This window comes from Paroedura picta, chromosome 12 (genome assembly GCF_049243985.1).
Source record: "Paroedura picta isolate Pp20150507F chromosome 12, Ppicta_v3.0, whole genome shotgun sequence".
NCBI lineage: Eukaryota > Metazoa > Chordata > Lepidosauria > Squamata > Gekkonidae > Paroedura > Paroedura picta.
In genome coordinates this window covers 5,019,308-5,033,050 of record NC_135380.1, presented here as the reverse complement: position 1 = coordinate 5,033,050, position 13,743 = coordinate 5,019,308, and the positions used below count along the sequence as shown (strand labels likewise).

General features: G+C 49.5%; 1 protein-coding gene across 5 annotated transcripts in view; it reads right to left on the bottom strand.

The window, feature by feature from the left end:
- Positions 1–13,743, bottom strand: part of SORL1 (sortilin related receptor 1) — an 84,420-nt gene that overhangs the window by 35,973 nt on the left and 34,704 nt on the right. For all 5 annotated transcript variants that reach the window (XM_077305152.1, XM_077305151.1, XM_077305148.1 and 2 more), the window contains exons 13-20: positions 12,460–12,638; positions 8,996–9,182; positions 7,872–8,000; positions 7,352–7,437; positions 6,332–6,504; positions 5,373–5,504; positions 2,812–2,903; positions 1,672–1,918 (exon numbers count right to left, since the gene is read on the bottom strand). In XM_077305152.1, coding sequence (XP_077161267.1) covers positions 1,672–1,918; positions 2,812–2,903; positions 5,373–5,504; positions 6,332–6,504; positions 7,352–7,437; positions 7,872–8,000; positions 8,996–9,182; positions 12,460–12,638 — 1,225 coding nt within the window. The remainder of the gene's footprint in view (positions 1–1,671; positions 1,919–2,811; positions 2,904–5,372; positions 5,505–6,331; positions 6,505–7,351; positions 7,438–7,871; positions 8,001–8,995; positions 9,183–12,459; positions 12,639–13,743) is intronic.

Sequence of the window (13,743 nt, the reverse complement as noted above, 5' to 3'; positions counted from 1 at the left end):
TTTGTTTGAGGCCGCCCTGCAAATCAGTGGCAAGGACTTTGCTGATGCATCTCTCAATTTAGAATCTGATTTAGAAATCCAGGGCCTGAGGATAGAACTATTAGGGGGGAAAAGCCCCAAGCAACCAGAAGTTCACCTTAATAACTGCACTCTGAAATCCCCAGAGCAGAAAACCAGCCATTAAAACTTCTGTTCCTGATGGAAGTTCCGATTCTGCACGCAAGGACCTCACATCCTGTCCAGAAGGACATCTTTTCCTTATCAGTTGCTACGGGCAACCCCCTTAACCTGGATTTGAATGCTAGCAGCCCGAGGGGAACTGGAAACTAGATAAGCTTTATGGCTCATGCACATATTAAAGTCCTCCTGCAACTGCCTCGGGGAAGATTACTTTACTCTGACTTTGGCGGCAGCCTTTATAATCGTCCCCAAGTTGTCGTGTTCAGAATGATGAGAGTTCTTAAAGGAGAGGCTGGGCGAATTGTGCAGTTAACCGTTGGCTCAGGGGTAGTCAAAGTGCGGCCCTCCAGATGTCCATGGACTACAATTCCCATGAGCCCCTGCCAGCGAACGCTCATGGGAATTGTAGTCCATGGACATCTGGAGGGCCGCACTTTGACTACCCCTGACAGGAGTCCCAAATGCCAGATCTACCCCTGAAGGAAAGCTGCAGCTACTTCTGGAAGATCTGCATTTATAATGAAGGCTGGATCAGACGTAAGCGTAACTTGGCCAGCCCGTGTGTGGTGGAAACAGGCACCATCAAGACTTTAACTCTGGATCTTTAAGGTGTCACCCCACTTCACCCTTCCCCTTGTGGGTGCAAAGTGTCCTCAAGCCACAGCCAACTTATGGAGTTCCCATAGGGCAGGGATGACCAAACTGTGGCTCTCCAAATGTCCGTGGACTACAAAACCTATGAGCCCCTGCCAGTGCTGGCATTGGCTCATGGGCATTGTAGTCCTTGGACAACTGGAGAGCCACAGTTTGGCCACCCCCAGCATAAGGTTTTGGAAGCAAGAGGTGGTTTGCCATTGACTGCCTTTGAGGATCAACCCTGGTCTTCCTTGGGGATCTCCCATCCAGGTACAAACCAGATCCAATCTTGCTTAGTTTCTGAGTTCTGATGAGATCAGACTAGTTTGAGCCATTCGGGTCAGGGCTGTCTACATGTACCATAACAAAAATGCAACCTGACTTACATTGCTGTCAGCTGTTTGTGCACACAACTTTTGCCTTTTTTAAAAAAAATTGACTTCTCCGGTGCCCTCCGATTTTTACGTTTGACACCCCTGCTCTAATACATGACCCAATGGGCTTTGACTGGGAAGACAACACCACAGGTCGTGTTCTTCCTGAGCCTGCTGGTATCCCTTGGAATTCTGACACAGCGTGGTGGGCACAAAATGGCTGCCAAAGGGGGCAGAGCCAGACACAAAATGGCTGCCGCCGCTTACCTTCAGCCACACAGGGAAGGTCTTTGTGATGCGCTGAGGCGGCAGCTACAGCCAAAGCAAGGATTTTTAAACGCTGCACAGCCTCGCTGGGAAAAAGCCCCACCTGGCCCTGCCCGTTTTCTAAAAACAGTAGACACCGGGAAGGGTGCTGAAAGGCGCCATGGTAACCACGGCCAACACACTGGGGACGTAAAGGCTCACACGAGGCCTGTACCTTGAAAACAGCAATGGCATAGGGATGAGGGAGGCTATCCAAGATCACCGATCTCTGCATGCCGTTGAAATCGATTCGCTCGATCCTGTCCATGTAAGCCTCGGTCCAGTAAATCCAGCGGTCATCGACAGAGATGCCGTTCGGCCACCTCACCCCCTCGGAGACGATGCAGGTGGCCGAAGAGCCGTCCATCTCGCTGCGATAAATTCCGGGCCTGGAGTCCCCCCAGTCCGTCCAAAACATCAGCCTGTGAATAACAACCAGGAAATCATGTTCCTTGGAAGGGCAAAGAAAACAAACCAGGTTGAAAATCACTCAGAAACCCCCTGGTTGGTCTGATATCCTCATCCTGCTAGGTTGTACAGGCCTGGCATCCCTACCCAGGCCGAATCAGATAAAGAGCATGACTGTAAGGATGGCAGGGGTGGCCCGCTGGCAGGGTCTTATGGGAATTGTAGTCCATAGACATCTGGAGAGCCACAGTTTGGCCACCTTTGGGCTAGAGTCTATCCTTGTCACTGTCTGAGCTGACTGCTCATTTTTGTTGCTGCTGCTTATTGTTTGATAGCTATTTGGAGTTTTTCTGCCTTTTTAATGTTGTAATGCGTCTGTCTGTCTGTCTATCTATCTCATTTGTATACCGCCATCTTCCGGACCAGCCGGCTCGTGGTGGTTCACAAAAAAATAAAAAATAAAAACATATGATGACAAGATACTCTCCTGCCGATAAATACAATACAAAACCCAATTATTCCAATTTAAAATAAAAAGTGTAATCCTTATTGTTTTGTTTTTTTTAAGTCTTGCTTTGCGTTTCCAGTAGGAAGGCAGGGTAAATGTCTTAAAATAAAATACTATCCTGGAGCTTTAAAACTCCATCAATACCTCTTGCAGAAAGGAAACACCCTGTTTTCAAGCATCAAAGATTTGGAAGGGGCCACACGGGCCATCTAGTCCAACCCCCTGCACTATGCAGGATCAGCCTAAAGGGTGTTCCTTCTCCCCCCCCCCCCCCCCAATTAATTGCTGCTTAGAGTTCTGCTTTGTGATTTGCTGTTTAAAAACACTTTTCATGCACATATTGCACCTGGTTTCCCAGGTATGAGGCTTATCGGTAGCACATGTGGCATCCCCACTTACCCTTCGTTTGGTAGCAGAGTCAAAGCCCGGGGCCGCTCCAGCACAGAGGCATTCAGAATGGTCAGTCTTAAATCTCCATCGGGGTTGGCAACCTAGCACAAGCACCAAAAAGTGGAGAAAGATTAGTGGACTGTCTGGTTAAAACTTCCGGCGTTCCGCAGGGCCTGCAAGACGGAGCTCTTCCGCCAGGTCTATGGTTGAGGCTGGCATGCTGAGGAAGACCTAGATAACCCCTCTCAGGACCAAATATACTGCTATGTGAACCATGGGTTTTCATCTGCCCCATTTTCTTCCTCCTTCCTGGAGACATATTGGGAGAATAGGTTTGGAACTGGGGCTAATATGGTTTTTTGCCGCATTTTATTACTTATTTTTATTCTATTGTATTTTCATGTCTGTGGTTTTAGGCGGAAATTTACAGGGTCTTGTACAGACTTTGTAACCCGCCACGAGCCATTTGGAGTGGCGGGTAAGAAATCTAAAGAAGAAGAAGAAGAAGAAGGAGAAGGAGAAGGAGGAGGAGGAGGAGGAGGAGGAGGAGGAGGAGGAGGAGGAGGAGGAGGAGGAGGAGAAGAAGAAGAAGAAGAAGAAGAGTTGGTTCTTATATGCCGCTTTTCTCTACCCGAAGGAGTCTCAAAGCTGCTTACATTCACCTTCCCTTTCCTCTCCACACAACAGACACCCTGTGTGGTGGGTGAGGCTGAGAGAGCCCTGAGAGAGCTCAGTCAGAACAGCTTGATCAGTGCCGTGGCGAGCCCTAGGTCACCCAGCTGGTTGCATGTGGGGGAGCGCAGAATCGAACCTGGCATGCCAGATTACAAGTCCGCACTCCTAACCACTCCTAACCACTACACCAAACTGGCTCTATGCAACAAACCCCCTTCGCCTAACAATAACAATAGGTCTGAGACTGTCACATCTATGGGACCACCTCTCCCATTTCATCCCCCAAAGAGCTCTTAGATCAAGTAATAAAAACGTACTCGGGCACAGAGGACTGTGCTGCTCAGGTTTCCATTCTACCCAGGGAGAAGGGCACAGTCCCAATAAAGGGGGCTGCCTTCCAGGTTCCCTGCAGTCCCACCCTGACCTGGAGCTGGGGGGAATCAAACCTATGAAGCAGGGTGCGCAAAATGCCTTGTTACTCCATGATAGGCCCCTGGCTCTACCACAGTACGAAAACCAAACAAATGGCCTTTCTAAACACTCCGAAAATTGCTTCCTGCACGTAACTTTGATGAATCCGTTCATTTATTCGGCTTGCCAGTCGCACGTAAACCAAACCTTATTAGAGCAAATGGCTTTTGTTACCGGGAAGTAGCCGGGTAGCTTTACGCAAACCGACATCAACCCACAAAGCGAGTTCATAAATGCGCCGGGGACGGCTGTGCGCAGGGTATAATTTGCCTGCCATTGTACAATGTGCAGCACCGCTTCCGTTCTGCGGGTAGACAAATGAAGCTTTTCTGCAGGAACACGGTGGAGTAACAAAATCTATTTATGCACCCAAGCACATTTACGGGAGGGAGGACTTAATTTCCCTGCTGAATCAGTCCAAGGTCTACCTTGTCTAGCTATCTGGCTTCTGGAAGCTCTTAAGCCAGAATCTGGTAAAAAGAGATTTGTCCTTCAGGGTAATCCCCTCCCTTTTGTATTCAAAGACAGGCTGCCTCGATGCCAGGAAACGTCATTTAGCTACCATGGCTAGGAGATGAAAATCCTATACTATGCTCCTTGGACAAAAATGGAGTTTCCAAAATTATCATGAGCATGGAGTACAAAAAAGCATTCTCTTGTGTAGGGTCCTGAAGAACATCTTGTGGAGGTTCACACCCAACTCTGGTCAAAAGACTGCAGGGAGTTCCGCTGGTCTATGCAACAAACCCCCTTCGCCTAGCCCCACATAGTTGTAAACTGCCCTGAGACAGCTGTGTGAGAAAAACAAACATACATCTCTAAAGGCCCAGAAGACAGGTCGTAAGAACACAATAACAGCCCTGCTGGATCGATCCAGTGGGCTATCTACTTCAACATCCTGTCTCACACAGTGGTCAGCCAGTTCCTCTGAAGAGCCAACAACAGGGCATAGAGGGCGTCATAAGAAGAGCCCTGCTAGATCAGACCAGTGGCCCATCTAGTCCAGCTTCCGGTCTCACACAGTGGCCAACCAATTCTTCTGGAGGGCCAATAACAGGGCATAGAGTCCAAGGCCATCTACTGCTAAGAACTTAAAAGGAGTCCTGCTGGATCAGACCAGTGGTCCATCTAGCCCAGTGTCCTGTCTCACACAGTGGCCAGCCAGTTCCTCTGGATGCCCAACCACAGGGTGTAGATGACTTACCCTGATGGTGCCTCCTGGCTTTGGGATTCAGCACTTATTGCTGCTGAATGTGGAGATTACCCTCAGTCACCAGGGCTAATAGCCATTAATACACATTCTCCATTAATCTAATCCCCTTTTCCAAGCTCTTTATTCTTGTGGCCATCCCACCATCCTCTGGCAGTGGATTCAAAGGTGCGGCTTCTCAGGGAAGGGGCAGCCCAGCTGTGAAAAGGCATACCTCAATCTTCGGGATGCCGGCATTCACCCAGTACAGCAGCTGGCTGATCGGCTCGAAGGCCAAGGCTTCGACGGTCTCCAGACCTGTGCTGATGATAATTTCCTGTCCAGAACTCCCGTTGAGGCAAAGGCGCTAAAAAAAGAAAAAGAGGAAGGCACGTGAAAACATGGGTGAATTCAGCTCTTACAGACAGGGAGCAAAGGGAAGGAGCTACCAAAGGGACAGTGGTTAAAAGAGGGTCACCGTGAGGATGGCGGCCACTGAGTAGCTTTCACATCCAGGTCAAGCACAGGAAACAACGGGTCCCCGGTCAGGACAAGCTTTGGCTGGCAATGGGTTTTGCAGACAAAAGGCCAACTCAAAGCTGGCCACATTTCAGAAGTCCAATTCGTATTTTTCTGCCTTTTGTTCCCCAAAGGACTGTTCATCTTCCAGCACTAATCCTCCCCCCCCCCCAGCTGCTGTAAAGCTGTCTGTCCTCTCAGAAAAAGCCCCAAACATTTCTCTTTGTTGCTCCATATGGCTGACGACACCCTCACCCACCCCAAACACCTACATGGAACTTCCTTCAGGTAAATAAGAAGAAAAAGAAGAGCTGGTTTTTGGAACCCCGCTTTTTACTACCCAAAGGAGTCTCAAAGCGGCTTACAAACACCTTTCCCTTCCTCTCCTCACAACAGAAAGGAAGAACTGGTTTTTATACCCTGCTTTCCCCTGCCCGAAGGAGTCTCGAAGCAACTTACAATCGCCTTCCCTTTCCTCTCCCCACAACAGGCACCCTGTGAGGGAGTCGGGGAGCTCTGACAAAACTGTTGTGAGAACAGCTCTAACAGGACTGGTACTAACCCAAGATCACCCAGCTGGCTGCATGTGGAGGAAAAGTGGGGAACTAAACCCAGTTCTCCAGATTAGAGTCCACCGCTCTTAACCATGACGCCAAGCTGTTTCTCCTGACTTACCTGGATGATGTCGAGCGTGACATCTGCCCAGTACAGACAGTTGTGCTCGTAATCGAAATCCAGCGCCATGGCCCCTCGCAACCCGTTCAGAGGCAGCTTTTCACTGATCCCGGAAGACAGGTCGTATCGGTGGATGGAATACTGCGTGGCATAGAGAATGAATTCGTTCTCCTCTGCGGACAGGGAGAAAGGGGACATATGGAACGGTGTGTTTAACTGCCTCGTAGCTGGAGTTCGGCCCAAGGCAGCCAATCCGGGGTGTTCGCCAAAAGCTTGATGCTATCGCAATGGGCCTCAGTGGAGGGCGGCATATAAATATAAATAAATAAATAAATCGAGCTAACGGGAACAAAGGTGACTCCTTTGAAATGTGGTATTGAGAGAGAGAGTTTTAGGGATACCGTGGACCACAAAAAGACACACAAATCTGTTCTAGATCCAATTCAAGCCTGAACTCTCCCTAGAAGTTAAAATGACAAAACTGAGGTTATTGTACTTTGGTCATGTGATGAGAAGACAAGTCTGATTTAGGGTGTTATCACTGCTGCTGGGAACAATCGCTGGCCTGATTGGGTGCAAAGTTCAGCCTTGCAGAGAAATAGCATAGACTGCAGCCTCTTGCATTTCTCTACCTTTGAAACCGAGATTCCCCCCCACCCCTTTTGTGCCTGCACACGTATATGTGCCGGCTGAAAATATACTCCATTAATCTGAAAATGTAGAATCCAGTCTGTGAAACCTAGGCTTCAATACCTCCGTTTGTCTGGAAGGGGCCACAAGCTGTCTTTTTGCGTTAGCCGCAACAAACTAACATGGCTCCAGTTCTGGAACAAAAACTACACCAAGGGATGATAATTTGGGGAGTAGAAAAAAGGTTCATGATTAGATCCTTGGTGAGGGGACAAGAAAGAAGCATGTACCACACACTAGAAAGGAAAGGGAAACTGAGGCCAGAAACCAGAGCGATGAGGGGGAGATTTCCTCCCACCTATCACTGTAATAACCCCCCTCCCCATTTACCTGCTAATGGACAAGGCACCAGTTCCCCTTCTAGACGGGCCTCCACATCTCCCCCCGAGCAGACATCTCCCGATATCTTGCGATAACTAGCACACATAAACAAAAGGAATATTTACAAAGAATCAGATCTACTGCACAGCTTCTGTATAGGGCCGACGGTTCTGAGAACTGCTCCGCTTTACTGGAATATATCAAAATGGTTTCTTGAATAGAAAAATCTCACACAGAAAGCACTTCTGTACGGAAACTAGCTTGTAATCCTAAGGTAGATTTTCACACCGTGCAATCGCATGCTGAGTGCATGGGGGGGGGGGGCATAGCCCTAGGAGAGCACTCTTGGTCATGCATCACAACGTACCATGTGACCATCACTTGCAGGGGGCAAATGTGTGTCTGGAAACCCACATCTGCAGAAGTTAAACGAACACGTGACTGGAGAGGCTGACATTTCTCTAGGGAGGAATTAGCAGGTGGGGATTCAAGCTTCCCTCAATTACCCTCCCCATGAATGGCTCCCTACCCTCTTGTCCTCCTGTATGATGAGCCGACAGGACACGGCGCAGGGGGAGACGACAACTTGCCAGCAAATTCCGGGTCCGGCACGCAAACTTCCGATGACAAGTCATCACTTAGCTTGAAGCCAAAATCACTGAGCAGAAAGGGGGGGGGGGAGTAGAATCAGGAGAGTGAAATGTTATTTACAACAGCCATTGGATTTTCTTTTAACACCTTTTCTGACTGCAAAGGAGTGAAATCACAGTGTTGCAAAGGTTTAAATGGCTGCACTCCTCAACAGAATTCAACTCATTCACAGCACAGAAGATACAAATTAATTACAGAAGGATCCGCCAACTAGAGGCCAAAAAGCCAAATCTGTCTCCTGGAGCAATTTTATCCTGTAGCTCTTTGGCTGGGCATCTGCTTGATAGGAAGGTCCTAAGTTCAGTCCACAGCATCTCCATTTAATGCTGTAATGAGGTATGTGCATCACCTTTATCTGCTGCTCCCCTCTCTGCATTATATGTGAAATGTCTCAGCCAATAGAGTGCTGAACTGGGATCTAGGAGATGCAGGTTCAAATCCCCACTCTGCCATGGAAGTGAGCTGGGTGACCTTTGGGAATTCTCTGTCTCTCTCCCTCTCCCTCTCCCTCAGCCTAACCTTCCTCCCAGAATTGTGAAAGAGAAGCATATTTTTGTTTTGAACTTCTTCGAGCCAGGATAGAAAAATACATTTGTTAAGAGAGCCAGAATACCGGGCAGAGAATACAGCATCCCTAGAGAATCCAAGTACTGGCTGTACCTCAATTCCTGTGTTCCGTATCTGCACAACCCTGCCTGCCTTAATAGGGTTTCTTGCCGAAAAGTCCTCTGAGTACGAAAGTTGTAATTTGCAGGCTACTCAGGAGTTATGTTCTTTCCACAAGACTAGTAATCCCTATCCTTGCTAATGAATTGTAATATTTTTAAAAGTTAAAAACGTGAGGCCAAAACAAACAAAAAAGCAGCCTAGAGCTATAAATTATTTTTATTATATGTAATAAACCCAGCGAAAGCCTGAAATCCATTCCAGCAGCAGTAAATTGGACCTGGGTGGTTACATTCAATGCCCTTAGTCCCCTTAGTGTCTGTCTGGCACACTTACCACTCAAAGTCCTCTCTGGTGCAAGAGCAGTTGGAGACCATGACTGGCCTGTCGAAATCCTCCCCATTAAAGCACGTCGCGTGGGAGGTTCGCCTTTTGAAGACCGTCTTCTGGCCCAGGAGACATTCGTTGCCTCGCTCGTCCGAGGGTGACCACGATTTGTAATCATTTTCGGTGCACGGGACGCCTAGGTGAGAAACGGCAGGAGGGGGGTCTCAAAATGGGGGTCGAAGGCAGCAGATGGCGGAGCTAAGCCTGGCAACCAGGAGTTGGGCGGGGGCGCTAGGGGGCGGGAGCATGGTGAGGCGGACGTAACCTTGGCAACACTGCCGATGTCACTTCCGGGTGCGACCTGGAAGTGAACAAGGGTAGCTCTAGGAATAGATACTGGTGATTACTAGAGTTATCTTTTTGTCATCCCCGGGTTGTACCTGGAAGGGATGAAGCAGCATCAGCAACAATGCTGAATCTTTTTGCTCCTAATGTACTGGCAGTGGACAATACTGAGAGGCCATGTCAGCTGATAGGAAGAGGAAGGAGAGACACCAAAGTCATAAGATTGATTCTTATGGTTCTATAATCAAGGGAAAAATTCACAGTCAGAATAGTTTAGCAGTGGAATAGGCTGCATAAGAAGGCAGTGAGTTCCCACTTACTGGTGTAGGGTCAGGGGACAGATAGTGGCAGCTGGGCAGACATCCTGGATGCTTGAGGCTGGTCCTGCATTGAGCAGGGGGTTGGACTAGATGGTTTGAATGACCCCTTCCAGCTCTAGGATTCTACGGTTCTAAGAACTAGGGGGTTATTTGTACCCCACTTTTTACTCCCTGAAGGAATCACAGTGGCTGATAATTGCCTTCCCTGCATCTCCCCACAACAGACACCCTGTGAGGTGGGTGAGGCTGAGAGAGCTCTGAGAGAACTGTCACTGGCCCAAGGTCATCCATCTGGCTGCGGGCGGAGGAGGAGTGGAGAATCAAACCTGGTTCTTCAGATCAGAGGCCACCACTCTTAACCACAACTAAAGGCTAGCTCTCCAGCCATTCTTAGCCACAATACCAAGCTGGGCATATGAGCTACAGAGGATCACGTGCAGACCAGTTCTAGCCTGGGATGTGAATCTGGAGGCGCCTCAACAACCTTCCTACCCTGATTGCTGCTCTTCAGCATCCCCATTTCCCATCTCACTGGCTAGCTTCATCAATGCAGGACCTGGCTCTCGATGTTCCCCCTTCCCAGGTTCAGCCTTCTAGGCTAGGGGTAGTCAACCTGTGGTCCTCCAGATGTCCGTGGACTACAATTCCCATGAGCCCCTGCCAGCATTCGCTGGCAGGTGCTCATGGGAATTGTAGTCCACGGACATCTGGAGGACCACAGGTTGACTACCCCTGTTCTAGGCCATTCCTGTCAGGCTGCTCTCCGACATCTCCATGAACGACAGCCCTGAGACCGCATCCCTTCTTCAAGCAGAGCGGGTTTCAGATTTTCATGGCCACCAGCAAGCCCTTCAAGGCCAGGAGTGGGTCACTCAGGACAAAACAGCGGGCAAGCAGATGGCTGGTAATTTGCTCCTGGTTCCCAACGCCTCTCCCACACTGGCCCAGGTGAACAAGCAGATGCTGCAATTAGGAGAAGCGGCTGCCATTGGCTTCTCCGGTCCCTCCCCTTCTGGCTCTTCCCTGCAGCTCCTCGCAGTCATGAATCTTTGCGTGGGCAGAGAACAGTGACCTGCTGAGAGAGCTACAACTGTGTCCCAATTCCAGAGAGCCAGCTCGGTGTCATGGTTAACAGTGGTGGCCTCGAATCGGCAGAACCAGTTCCTTACTCCTCCACGTGCAGCCACCTGGGTGACCTTGGGCCAGACCCAGTTCTCTCGCAGCTCTCTCAGCCCCTTCTACCTCACAGGGTGTCTCTTGCGGGGGAGAGGAGGGGAAGGTGATTGACCTGGAGAGCCAGGTTTAATTCTAGGCTCCTCCACATGCAGCTACCTGGGTGACCTCAGGCTTGTCACAGTCCTGTTAGAGCTGTTCTCAAAGAGCAGTCCTGTCAGAGCTCTCTCAGCCTCACCTCCCTCACACGGTGCCTGCTGTGGGGAGAGGAAGAGAAGACGATTGTAAGCCGCTTTGAGACTCCTTCTGGTAGAGAAAAGCGGGATATAAGAACCAACTCTTCTTCTTCTTCAGTAATCTCAGGGCTCTCTCAGCCTCACCTCCCTCATGGGATGTCTGTTGTGGGGAGAGGAAAGGGAAGGCAAATGGAAGCCGCTTTGAGACTCCTTTGGGCAGTGAAAAGCAAGAAATACAAACCAGCTCTTCTTCTTCTTCTAACACAATCAACTGCCTCAGAGCCCAGCTCTCCGCAGGCCCCCAGCTAAGAGCTAACCAGTCCAGTGGACTGCAGTGCTATTATGTCTCAAGATTAAGTGACCACACAGCCCATCAGAGCAGGAGGAGTCCAACCGTTCCACAAAACAGCAACAGCGGCCCTTGCAGCGTCTCACTTAAAGAGAGCCATCCTGATTTATAAAGCAAACGGCCAGGAAGCCGTGATTCTACGCTCCATTCAAGTAGCTTCTCCTGCCATGCTTAACCGCCTCTTTCCTTTTACTCAGAGGCAGGCATGAAGTCCGGTTCTAAAGCATTCCTCAGAAAGGCCTGCAGCAGTGAGAAAGCCCCCTCCCCACACCAAACACTTTTGGTCAAGAGGATTTGGAGAGGGGAGGAAGGAAGCAGGAAAGGATGAATCCTCTGCCACAATTACTCAGCCTGAGACATCGCACAGCCAATCGGTTATCTGTAAGGGGGGAAGCAAAATGGCTGCCCTCTCTCCCCCCTCCTCACCATTCTGGTCCGAATAAGCTCCAACAGGCCCCTCCCTCCAATAGGAGCTCTAGGTCATCAAAGCAAGAGCTACTACCCCCACCTCTGCAGATTAACGTGTCTGATTTGAAGGGCTTGTTGTCGGGGTGGATATATTAGTCTGCAGTAGAAGAGACGAGAGTCACCTTAGAGCAGGGGTGGTCAAACTGCGGCCCTCCAGATGTCCATGGACTACAATCCCCATGAGCCCCTGCCAGCGAATGCTGGCAGGGGCTCATGGGAATTGTAGTCCATGGACATCTGGAGGGCCATAGTTTGACTACTCCTGCCTTTGTCCTCCGAAGAGCGCTGTGCTCTGCTTGTTCCAACCTGTTGGTGGCGTTTAAGTTATCTCTCCCTGTAACCCTACCTTGGAGGTGAGGTAGGTGATGTTTAGTGACAGGGCCTTTTATGGAGTGGTCCCTTGCCCTGGGAACACCCTCTCCCTTCAAGCTCACATGGTGCCTACTTTCCGGTCTTCTTTGCGCCAAAACACAAAACACTGCTGGGTGGAGGGGGGAAGCCGTGAATTGCCTGTATTCCATGTCCTTATTATCTGAGCTCCTGTCTTGCACAGAGTGCCAATGCGCTGCGCATCTCCCTCACCAAGCACATCGGTGGTGTTGATCTGCAGGATGATCCAGCTATGCCCGTTCTCTTTGTAAGAGCCGAAGATGGTGAAGATGGTGCTCTTCTCGCCGGGCTCCGTCAGGAGGCCGTAAACAAAGACCGGCTTCTCCGAGAAAGTAAATGTCTTCCAGGTCTCCCCTTCATTTGTGCTATATCTGGAGAGAAAAAGAACAACAGACACTCTGTGAGGCAGGTGGGGCTGTGAGAGCTCTGACAGAACTGAGGAGGGCCCAAAGTCACCCAGCGGGATGCATTTGGAGGAGGAGTAGAGAATCGAACCCAGTTCTCCAGATGAGAGGTTGCCGCTCTTAACCACCACAACGCAGGCAGGGTGGAGTGGAAATACCGAAATCGTGCAAAGTTTGCTTCCTCTTTACTAGGTAAGGACCTTCTGCAAAAAGGACACTTGTTTATCCAGTGCTCATAGGATCCTTCAGTCACCAACCAAAAGGGAGTCTGCAGCCAAGAAATCAGGGAGATTACGATTGGGGAGGGCAGCCACGAAGCAGCTAGAAAAGGTTCTGAAGGGTAAGGATGTGAGGCTAGCGACCAGGGTCAAATTAACTTGTGCCATAATATTCCCCATTACCATGTCTGGGTATGAAAATTGGACAGTGAAGGCAGCGGACTGGAAGAATGTTAATTCGTTTGACATGCAGCACTGCAGGAGAGTTCTGCAGACACCATGCAGCTCCAAAAAGACAAACAAGTGGGTTCCAGATCTAATCAAGCCTGAACTCGCCCAAGAAGCTAAAATGACTGGTCTGAGGCTGCTATAATTTGGTCACATTCTAAGAGACAGGAGTCACTGGAAAAAACAAGATGTGAGGTGGTGTCAATTATTCCCAATGAGCAGACTTCATTGTGGGAAATCTCTTTATTGAACAAACAATGAACTGATCGTCATGGGGCTCTTGCTAAGACTAAAGTCCTTTACCCCTCCACCCAACCGTTCTGACCAAATGGCTGGGAGTAATGCATATGCTGGCCAAGTCCCAAAGATGGTAATTTCCACTGCTTCAAACACAGATCCCTCCATAAAACCCAGTGCTGGCTAGCTACATTCACACCAGTGCTGATCATTCAACAGCGGGTCAAATACTCAAACAGGATCAAAGACCACAGTGACATGCAGATAGGACAGGAAAGCATCTGGGGCAGGTCAAGTGATACAAGCAATACAAGGTAAAAGTATAAAATATGATTATAACCTCTAAACAGCCCACTGAAAGGCAAGTGAAGAAATACATAGCAAAAGCA